At 42.1% G+C, this 11,323-nt stretch overlaps 1 protein-coding gene across 11 annotated transcripts in view; it reads right to left on the bottom strand.

Annotated features, from left to right (window-relative positions):
• Positions 1-775: 775 nt before the first annotated feature.
• The window catches only part of UAP1 (UDP-N-acetylglucosamine pyrophosphorylase 1), a 46,056-nt gene continuing 35,508 nt past the window's right edge, over positions 776-11,323 (bottom strand). For 5 of the 11 annotated variants that reach the window (XM_045456607.1, XM_045456610.1, XM_045456614.1 and 2 more), the window contains 2 exons: positions 10,487-10,553; positions 8,642-9,221 (listed from right to left, as the gene is read on the bottom strand). In XM_045456607.1, coding sequence (XP_045312563.1) covers positions 9,129-9,221; positions 10,487-10,553 — 160 coding nt within the window. In that variant the 3' untranslated portion in view covers positions 8,642-9,128. Of the gene's footprint in view, positions 5,010-5,248; positions 7,012-8,641; positions 9,222-10,486; positions 10,554-11,323 lie in introns of those variants that run through there. The other 6 variants (XR_006707034.1, XR_006707032.1, XR_006707033.1 and 3 more) reach the window with 2 other exon arrangements.

The raw sequence follows: 11,323 nt of genomic DNA, 5'->3' as shown, positions 1-11,323 counted from the left end.
AACAAGACTCAGTAGCTGTTAAGACATTAGATGAAAGGTTGGAGGGGGCTTTAAAATGGCTGGATTGGGCTGACAATACCTACAGAGGCAGAACAAACGATCTTTAAGAAAGCTAATTAGGGGTGCTTGGGTGGCTCAGTCGTTTAAGCGTCCCAACTCTACCTCAGCTCAGCTCATGATCTCATGGTGGTTTGTGGATTCAAACCCCATGTGGGACTGTCAGCGGGGAGCCTGCTTGGGATTCTCTCTTTCCTTCTCTCTCTGCCCCTCCCCAACTCACGTCTGCATTTTCTCACTCTCTCTCTTTCAAATAAACATTTTTTTAATTAAAAAAAAATGCCAATCTTCACATCATGGACACACGCCTTCTAGTGAGATTCAATAGGAAATACACAGAACCATCTAGAAAGTGGTTTTTATGGGGGAAAAAAAATGAATCTGAATCTGATCAAGTCTCAGACACAACTAGTTTTCAAGAAATATGGAAGATAGAGGAAAATGTTAACATGGAAATGAAATCCAAAATCTACAAGACTGGAAACATTACCAGTTTTTTCTAAAGAAATAAATATTAAAAAAAAAAAAAAGGACATGCACAAGTTAAAACCATCTAAGAAACATCACAAAAGCAGTTAAGTGGACTTTAAACCCTGATCCAAATAAATCAATACTAAAAAGGCATTTATGTGATACTTGGGGACATTTGAACACTCGTGGGATCATATCAGATGACATCTTCATCCATTCAGGCTGATATAACAAAAATGTCACAGACTGAGGGACTTCAAAACAGAACTTTATTTCACACGGTACTGATGGCTGGGAAGTCCAAGATCACGGAAGATTTGGTGTCTGGTGAGTTTCTGCTTCTTGATTCACAGATGGATGGTGGTCATCTTGCCATATCCTCCAAAGGTGGAAGCGGTAAGGGAACTCTCGGGGTCTCTTTTATAAGTACACTGATTCTATTTATGAGGACTCCACCTTCGTGACCTAATCACCTCCCAACCCACCTTCTAGTATTATCACATTGGGTTAGCATTCAACATAGGAACTGAGGGCGGGGGTGGGGGGACCACAAACATTCAATGCATGGCAGATGACAAAAGGAATCATTATTAATTATTAAGGTTTTTAAGTTGTGTGGATACACACACACACACACACACACACACACACACACACACACCTAGCTCTTAGATGTATACTGCAGTATTACATCCAACACGATGAACTGATTATGAAATAATTCCATGGGGGCATTGGAGGTGGGAATTAAATGAAACAGGATTAGCCGAAGTTAATTGTTAGAAACTAAGTAACAGAGGGCTGTTATTCTGTTCTCTACTCTTGTGTATATTTAAAATTTTTAAATAAAAAAAAATGAAAAAGAGTAAGTCTCTGGATTCAGACATTGGGTTCAATTTCCAGCCCTGCTTCTTACTAGTTTATGGACTGGACAACAGAAGTTCATACTTCATAGGAAAGTAGTAAGGATTCAATGAGACAATGTAGATAAAGTGCTTCAAGCAATGCCCAGCACACGGTTAAGTGCCATCGTAAGGTATTAGCCATGGTATCTTTACTTGATACTCACTATGTTATGTTCAGGAGATTTAATGTCTTTGTCACAATCCCCATCAAAATACCACCAGCATCTTTCACAGAGTGAGAACAAACAATCCTAAAATTTGTATGGAACCACAAAAGACCCCACATAGCCAAAGCAATCCTGAAAAAGAAAAGCAAAGCTGGGGGCATCACAATTATGGATTTCAAGCTGCATTACAAAGCTGTAATCATCAGACAATATGATATTGGCACAACCACAGACACATAGATCAATGGAACAGAATACAAAACCCAGAAATGGACCCACAACTATATGGTCGACTAATCTTTGACAAAGCAAGAAAGAATACCCAATGGAAAAGAGACCATCTCTTCAAATGGTGTTGGGAAAACTGGACAGCAACATGTACAAGAATGAAACTGGACCACTTTCTTACACCATACACAAAAATAAATTCAAAATGGATCAAAGTCCTAAATGTGAGACAGGAAACCATCAAAATCCTAGAGGAGAACACAGGCAGTAACCTCTGTGACCTCAGCCATAGCAACTTACTAGACACATCTCCAGAGGCAAGGGAAACAAAAGCAAAAATGAACCACTGGGACTTCACCAAGATAAAAGCTTTTGCACACTGAAGGAAACAATCAACAAAACTAAAAAGCAGCCTGTGGAATGGGAGAAGATATTTGCAAGTGACATCTCAAGTAAAGGGTTAACATCCAAAATCTATAAAGAACTTATCAAACTCATCACCCAAAAAACAATTAATCCAGTGGAGAAATGGGCAGAAGATATGAATAGACACTTTTCCAAAGAAGACATCCAGATGGCTAACAGACACATGAAAAAAATGTTCAACATAACTCATCATCAGGGAAATACAAATCAAAACCATGATGAGATACCACCTCACACCTGTAAGAATGGCTAAAATTAACGACACCAGAAACAACAGGTATTGGCGAGGATGCAGAGAAAAGGAAACCTTCTTGCATTGTTGGAATGAAAACTGGTGCAGCCACACCAGAAAACAATATGGAGGTCCCTCAAAAAGTTAAAAGTATAATTACCCTACGATCTAGCTATTGCACTATTAGATATTTACCCAAAGAATATAAAAATACAGATTCGAAGCGGTACATGCAACCCAATGTTTATAGCCACACTATCAACAATAGCCAAACTATGGAGAGAGCCCAAATGTCCGTCAACTGATGAATGGATAAAGATGGTACGTATGTGTACATACACACACACACACACACACACACACACACACAAATGGAATATAATTCAGCCATCAAAAGGAATGAAATCTTGCCATTTGCAACAATGTGGATGGAGCTAGAGTGTATTATGCTAAGGAAAATAAGTGAGTCAGAGAAAGACAAATATCGTATGATTTCACTCATATGTGGAATTTAACAAAAAAACAGATGAACATATGGGAAAGGGAAAAAGAAGACAGAGGGAAACAAACCCTAAGAGACTCTTAAATACAGAGAACAAACTTCAGCGTTGCTGAAGGGAAGGTGGGTGGGGGATGAGCTAAACGGGTGATGGGTACTAAGGAGGGCACTTGTGATGAGCACCGGGTATCACATGTAAGTGATGAATCACTGAATTCTCCTCCTGAAACCAATATCGCACTGTATGTTAACTAACTAGAATTTCAGTAAAAATTTTAAAAAATGATAGTAATAATCTCTTTGTCAAATTTCAGACCTCTTAGAAGTACATAAATTAGGAGAAATTTTAAACTTTAAAAGGAAATTTATCAAGTCCCATTTCGATCTCATACACATCACCTACGTTAGTCTATATTTTGCTGTATAGAATATGTACGAGTTCTACACATCATTCTGTACAACAAAACTAAACAAAACAAAAAAATGTGCCCACTAGAAAAAAATCTAAGAAGGAACACTTTCTGAGAAGAATTACTGAGATAGAAATGAGAGAGCTGATGTGGAAACAGTGAGTCACACAACTATAATAATAGACTTTCTGTTCTTACGTTGTCTTCTAACTCGGTTCAGAAGTTTGAAAACACTATGTCTACATAAACATATTTGGTGTCACCACTGACTCACTGAGCTTCTGGCAAGCCTCTTAGCCTCTCATCTTTAAGAGGGAGTAAGCAGATACTAATTCGTATATTCCACCAGAGGACTCCTGTTCAGCCTCGCAGAAAGGCTTTCGTACCAGACATTTGCTTCACACATCCCTCCAAATTAAGACATTATCATGCATCGCAAAGGAGGAAGCTCCAAGTAATGGCCAAGGTGAGAGATAACAGCATACAAAGACCACGGTGCCTTACACTCCAATGGTGCGCTGTCCACACTCCGTTATCTGAAGGTACGTCTACACTCTGCGGACCTCATCACAGCCAATGTTACCTCTGAGTTCTCTCACAGAAGCACCTAACTGGTCAATGTGAATACGCTTGGTTTATTCATCCTTTGAGACTTTATAAAGGATAAAACTTTTTATCATAAAATTACTAAGAATGCATCATCCAAAAATTTATGAAATACAGAAGAAAAACCCACCCATAATGCCATCACCTTACCACATTTTTACTTTTTATTTCTCATTCAGACTAAACTCCTATTTTTATTTATTTTTTATTTTACAGAGGGTGAGCGAGCGGGGTAGAGGAGAAGAGGGAGAGAGAATCTCAAGCAGGTTCCACAATCAGTGTGAGCCCAATGTGGACGCCATCCCACAATTGTGACATCGTGAATGGGGCCAAAATCAAGAGCCAGACGCTCAACTGACTGAGCCACCTAGGCGCCCCTGAAACTCTTATTTTTAAACCAAATTATTCCTTAACTTTGTTTCCCCTACTACCCTCACTCTAGCTGGAAGAAACGCTCTGAATTGGAGAGGGATAAAATTTAAGAAGAACCCAGTGTAGGGTGGCTCTTTCTAGCAATCTGAGGCGTTTGCAAAGTGGAATCGTCCCCAGGATGCATGTTCCCTGGCCCTGCCCACCTGTTTGTGCTTCTGTTTGCGCTCTTCCTCTCAAATGATATGTTCTTCATCTTTGGCCTCCCTTGTCTGATTTTTCAAAGCCAGAACACATCCAGACTCTTGTTCCCCTCACCCTTCGCTAAGTCTCTACCCGCAAGTCAGTGATTCTCACTCCTAAATGCTTGCTAGAATCATCCAGTGCTTTTTTACAAATTAGGTACCCAGGCCTTCCACCAGACTGAGAATCACAATCTCTAGAACTGGAGTTGTTTTTGTTTTTTTGTTTTTTTTTGTTTTTTTTTTAAATCTCTCCAAGCAATCCAGAGAATCCAAAGGGTTTAGAAACCATTGTCCTTCGCAAGTACAAGCGTCCAGGTCAGGTCTCTCTAGCTCCGTCTTCTACTCTTACCACCACCGCCACCATTCCCTCCGTCTTTTAAAGAATAAAGCTCACCTGGGGCGCCTGGGTGGCGCAGTCAGTTAAGCGTCCGACTTCAGCCAGGTCACGATCTCGCGGTCCGTGAGTTCGAGCCCCGCGTCGGGCTCTGGGCTGATGGCTCAGAGCCTGGAGCCTGTTTCCGATTCTGTGTCTCCCTCTCTCTCTGCCCCTCCCCCGTTCATGCTCTGTCTCTCTCTGTCCCAAAAATAAATAAACGTTGGGAAAAAAAAAAAAAAAAAAAGAATAAAGCTCACCTAAGCCAGATCTATTTGGTGTCTGGCTTCCCCTATTCTTGCTCTACACACACGGGCCTGTTTCCCCTAGGGTATGTTCTTTTTGGTACTGCCCCTGACCTTTTGGTTAGCCTTCTTAGAGCAATGGTTCCCAAACTTTGGTATACATCGGAATCACCTGGAGGGCGTGTCAGAATAGAAGTTTCTAGGCCCCACCCACAAATGCATAACGGAGTGATTCTGAGAATGTGTGTTTCTAACAAGTTTCCAGGTGACACTGATGTACCCGGTCAGGGGACCACACTTGGAAAAATCACCGTTACAGGTCTGCTCACCTGGCAACTGGATGCGGCTAAGTAACCCCTCCTCCCCACAATCGCCAACTCCCATTAATAATCCATATCTGAATCACAATACACGTTTGATTTTAAGGCAACTAAATCCAATAGAATCAGAGCCAAATTATTTGAGAGCTTACTATGAGCGAAACATGGTTCTGATGAGTAAAAACCTCACTGGTCTTTCATAAGACATGGTAGAACTATTAAGGTATGTCTTCTTGTTGGAACAGAAACTTCTGACCCTAACATCCCCTCTCTCAAGATAACAGGGTTTGTCGTGGAGAAGTTCTGCCGTACCAAACTCCAGTCCATAACGATGACCCTTGTTCACCTCCCACTGACCTTGCTTCCTTGCATTTTGGTACTAAATCATCCTTGCGTTATTTAAGGGGGTTACTTTTATCCCCTGAACCAGAACGCAAGCCGTGTAAGGAGAGGGCTCTGTGCTTTTATCCCAGGGAGTGCTGGGCATGTGACAGGCACTCAGACCTCTTTGGCTGACTCACTCCATCACTTCCCAGCATGCCTTTCCCAAACTGGGGCTCTCTGGAGGGCCATGAACTGCAAAAGCATCAGTCTCGTCTAGTAGGAAACTACACTTCCAAGTCAACTGAATGGCTTGTGTTTTAGTCACTCTCTTGGATTATGTGTTTGTCCTCGCCTCGTTTTACCTAGATAACTGAGATCTGACTGTGCCGTGATGAATCACCAAGAGGAAACACTGCAGATAGTAAGCTGCGGTTAGCAATGAACCCACGTTGTTACCAATAACAATTCAAACTGGGGAAAAGAAGGGCTAGATTGAACATAAAATTATTTTTGTTCATCTTTCTGTAGATATCCCTAGTAATTCCTTTTTAGATACCAAAACTGCATCAATTTCAAGAAGCAAGAGGGAAATTGAGGAACAAAAATCAAATATTCAAATAACACAGCCTATTTGGCTTATATGTTCATCTGTGACTATCAGTAAAGTTATTAACATACTTGCAAGGGTGATTTCAATGACACTCAAAGTGATTATTAACTCTCATGTAAATTCTACCACACTGTTGCCAAATGAGTCTAGTTCATGTTTTTATAACCATTTTACCCAATTCTGTATTTTCTGAATTAGAACAATTATTTACCAAGGACTTGTAAAGGTGTATAATGCAGCCACCTCGTAACGTCACAGCTCAGTGGCTCCCAGACCCTTTGCTCTCACTGCACCCAGTGTCCCTCAGCCGCCGCTCCTCTCCAGTAACACCACTGCCCCCATCCTGCCCATCCTCCCCTTCCTGAAATTAGCCATAGGAGCCTAAAGATGGGGAGAGAGGAAACCGCAGATGAAGGTCCAGGAAAAAGGAAATGAAGCGTACCATTCAGGTGCTAACGCTGAGCAGTTCTGTCCTCACAATCCACTCGGAGCCCGTTCTGATGGAGAACTCAAACCTCACAAATCTGAGAAACGGAATGGATAACAATAGCAAAACTGGGCTGTTATTGAAAGGAAAGAGAAAATACGCTGGACACACTATCTAGACCTTAGCACAAAAAATAAATTTAGATAGATATAAATATTACATACTTTATAGGGCACCTGGGTTGGCTCAGTCGGTTAAGCGTCTGACTTCGGCTCAGGTCACGATCTCACAGTTTGTGAGTTCGAGCCCCGCATCGGGCTCTGTGCTGACAGCTCAGAGCCTGGAGCCTGCTTCAGATTCTTGTCTCCCTCTGTCTCTGCCCCTCCCTTACTCACTGTCTCTTTCTCAAAAATAAATAAACATTAAAAAAATATGTATTACATGCTTTCTTTAAAAAAGTAACTCTTAAAATTTCTCCTTTTAGAGAAAAGCCCCACCTATAATATTCCATCTTGTGACCACTTGTCAGTAAAAGATAAAATTTACTAATTTCTTCTCTAGACCTAGTTTTTAGAATTTTTCATTTATCCAGATGTTAAATTTTATGCTTTGGTCAAGACTTAAATGCTCTATAAAATGCATTTATAGAGCTCAATATTTTCATGCAAACTCCATCTTAACCTAGAGAATGCTTCCTTTTTTTTTTAATGTTTATTTTTGAGAAACAGAGTGAGAGAGCGAGCGAGGTGGGGGGAAGGGGCAGAGAGAGAGGGAGACAGAGAATCAGAAGCAGGCTCCACGCTGCCAGCACAGAGCCCAACGCAGGGCTCAAACTCATGAACTGTGAGATGGTGACCTGAGCCAAAGTCAGACACTTAACCGACTGAGCCACCCAGGCGCCCCAAGAACCCTTCCTAATGGCCACTGAACTATGCCCCATATCTTAAGGACCCACCTCTGTTTGCTCATCCTCTAGATGGAAAGAAAAAAAAAAAAAAACCTGCATGCTAGTGATTAACTTGTCTGGGGAAACACCAGAACCATGTTCTTCTGAATTTCTGAGAGCTACCAAATATGTGGGTAAAAGAGAACAAACCAATGACGTGAAACAAAGTTTCCCCGCCTTCACAGTACTGACATCGTGGGCCAGATCACCCTTTGGTGCAGGAGGCCACCCTGTGCGCTGCGAGTCCAGCGGCATCCCTGGTCCCTCTCGCTCACTCCTAGCCGGTGTCACCCCCCCACCCTCCTAGTGGTGACACTGCCGAAAGCCTTCCCAAGCAGCAAATCGTCTCTGGTTCAGAGTCATTGTTATAAAGTGGCAGGAGGACGAAGTCCAAAGACAAACATTCATCTAAAAACCGCTGCTGCGGGGATACCTGGGCGGCTCAGTCGTAAGCGTCGGACTCTTGATTTTCTACTCAGGTCACGATCTCATGGGCTCGTTGAGTCTGAGCCCCGTGTCAGACTCTACGCTGACACACCAGAGCCTGCTTGGGATCCTCTCTCTCCCCTTCTCTCTGCCCCTCCCTTGCTCGCTTGCTCTCAAAATAAATAAACTCAAAAATAAATAAATAAATAAATAAATAAATAAATAAATAAATAAATAAATACCACGAGGCTGCAATTTCCTGGAATTGCCAATTTGGTTTTCTGCATTATGGCCAAGTTTCTCCCAAGTTTCATGTTTTTCTAGCAGAATAATTTCCTCAAGGTACAAATGCCACTCCAGAGACAGGAAGAAAAGTTTATTTGACTGTCCAATTATTTTCTTAAAAAAATTTAATTTCTGATAAAATAAAACACACTTTTAGTACCGTAGAAAGCTTTTGACACATACGAGGCCATTATTATTACTATGTACAACTTCAAAAACAAATGTTTCCAGCTCCAAGTACAGTGATGTTGAACACCCTGACTATGCCCCAGCTGTAGGAAATTTCCTGGTTGGCCAACGTCTTCCTTGGCTCGGAAAACAAAGTCTACAATTGAAAAATAGAAGTAAGACCTTCAGTGAGGTGAGAATCATAAAAATGCTTTCTGGAGTTCAGTCATCTGGATCCTGGGGAACACGCGGGAGTTGTAAGAGTTCAACAAGCGAAAGGAAACCCCGTGGACATTCACGGGTGAGTATTCCAGGAGAGGCCCTGAGGTTCACAGTTGCTCTCTCAAAAGTAAAAGCTATTCTTACTGTGGTGGAACTTAGTCTCCAGTTCATAGGCCGTTCTTCACCAGCTCATGGACTCCGTTCTCATCAATGATTAAAGGCGCGTGGAATTCTTTATCTGCCACGTAACTTTCTATTCCCTGAAAGAAGGGTTGGAATCAAACACAGAAAACCAGCAGGCGCTAGTCATACGATGCAGGACGCCATGACTATACCAAAGATTTAAAGCATGGATGCCAAAAAGTGGGGTTGAGATGCAGAATTTAAAAGTCGGTAAAAATCTACTTAGTATACTTTTTAAACTGAGCTTACTGACCGATTTACAGAAGCGTAAAACAAATAACAATGAAAGGAAAATTACTCTGATTATAATTCTTGAAGTAAGTAAGGTGTTAATCATTCTTCCTATCATCATCAACCAACAGAGTCAACTTTCTCAGCAATGTGGCTGTCTCTGATGCTGGAGCTAAGCAATCTGACAAGGGTCTCCAGGAAAAATATCACATATTAGAAGAGGAGAAACCCCTAAATCCCCCAGTCCTGAAAGTGAGAGTACCAAGTATACGAACAAAACCACCCTTGGGGAGAAAAAAGTACACTGCATTTTAAAAAGCCAGATAGCCCCCAAACCCAGAGAACAATCTGACAGTGGCCAGAGGGGAGGGGTCTGGGGGGGGGGAGGGGGAGCAAAATGGGTGAAGGGGAGTGGCAGGTGGAGGCTTCCAGCTATGGAAGAAGTAGGTCATGGGATGAAAGGTCCAGCAGAGGGAGCACAGCCAAGGGCACGGCGGTAGTGCCCTATGGTGACAGACGGCAGCTACACCTGTGAGCACAGCAGAACGTACAGACCTGCTGACTCACAAGCTGTGCACCTGAACACAATGCAACACTGGGTGTCAGCTATATTTCAATTAAAAAACAAAAGAGCTGGATAACTTATCTTAAAAAAAAAGCCAACTGTTTTCAAAGACCACCGCATTTCAATGTGTAAATGAAATGGACTAACTATTAAACATTCTGTTTGTGGCAACTAACCCCATTGTGGGACAGACGCAAAGCCGTAACAGGAATTCTCAAAGAGAAGAATTTGGAACAAATGCAACCTCTTTTCTCATTCCCAGGATGAGCAGCGCAGAACACTTAAACATAAAACAGTATCAGAATCAGAGACGCCTGGGCGGCTCAGCTGGTTAAGCATCCGACTTCAAGTCAGGTCACGACCTCGCGGTTCTTGACTTTGAGCCCCCCTTCAGATCCTCTGTCCCCCTCTCTCTCTGCACCTCCCCGACTCGCGCACATGCTCTCGTTCTCAACAATACACATTTTTAGTTAAAAATAAATAAATAAAAACGGTATCAGAATCCTACTTTTCAAAGAATAAGAAGACAAGGAAAATCAGACTTACTTCTCCAGCATAGGAGATAAGAGGAGAGATTTCACACTGAATTGGTACATCGTTGGCATCCTTCAAGCTAAGAAAACAAAGCAGACATGTTGAAGGCTCTGCGTCTCATGTTACTGCCAGAGTGAAAGTACAGACCACCCCTTCCCTCTGAGAAGCTTGCAGGTAACCGAACTCTCCCAGTGAAGCAAACAGAACAGCCGCTACCCTGATGGCCACCAGATTCCCTGAGGATTAAGGTAACGTGAACTTGTCATGGTCCAGAAGACACTATGGGGGGCGAAGGCCAGTAATGACCGGCAGATCTTCAAAGCACTTCACCTGTATCGTCACACGTATCCCTCTAGCGCACATCTCATCTTTTACCATGGTTAAGTTTGAATGTCATAAAGAAGGGACTATTTATGGACTATATACTATAGAATATATACTACAGTCCAGGCCCGCTAAGTACTCTGAATCCTTCATATTTCACCTTAATCCTGACCACGACCTTGAGAGTTAAGTACTCTCAAGTAAGTACTAACATGGACAAGCATTCTAAAGCTGTACCGTCCAACATACATTGGCCACCTGCCACTTGCAGTTCCTTAAATTTAAATTTTTGAAATTAACTAAAATTCTAAGATTCAGTTCCTTGGTCACAAAACCCACATTTCAAGTGCTCAGTAGCTGTGAATGGCTAATGACTGCCCAATCAGATGGCACATAGAACATTTCCTTCACTACAGAAAGTTCTACTGGACAGCGCTGTTCTAAAGGTCAGTTATTTCCCGGTATACATTTTCCGTGCAATCCAAACCTCCTGGATTAGCTGAGCTGATTCATTTGATGTTTCAA

Source organism: Leopardus geoffroyi, chromosome C3, assembly GCF_018350155.1.
Source record: "Leopardus geoffroyi isolate Oge1 chromosome C3, O.geoffroyi_Oge1_pat1.0, whole genome shotgun sequence".
NCBI lineage: Eukaryota > Metazoa > Chordata > Mammalia > Carnivora > Felidae > Leopardus > Leopardus geoffroyi.
This window is presented reverse-complemented; position numbering and strand designations above follow the sequence as displayed.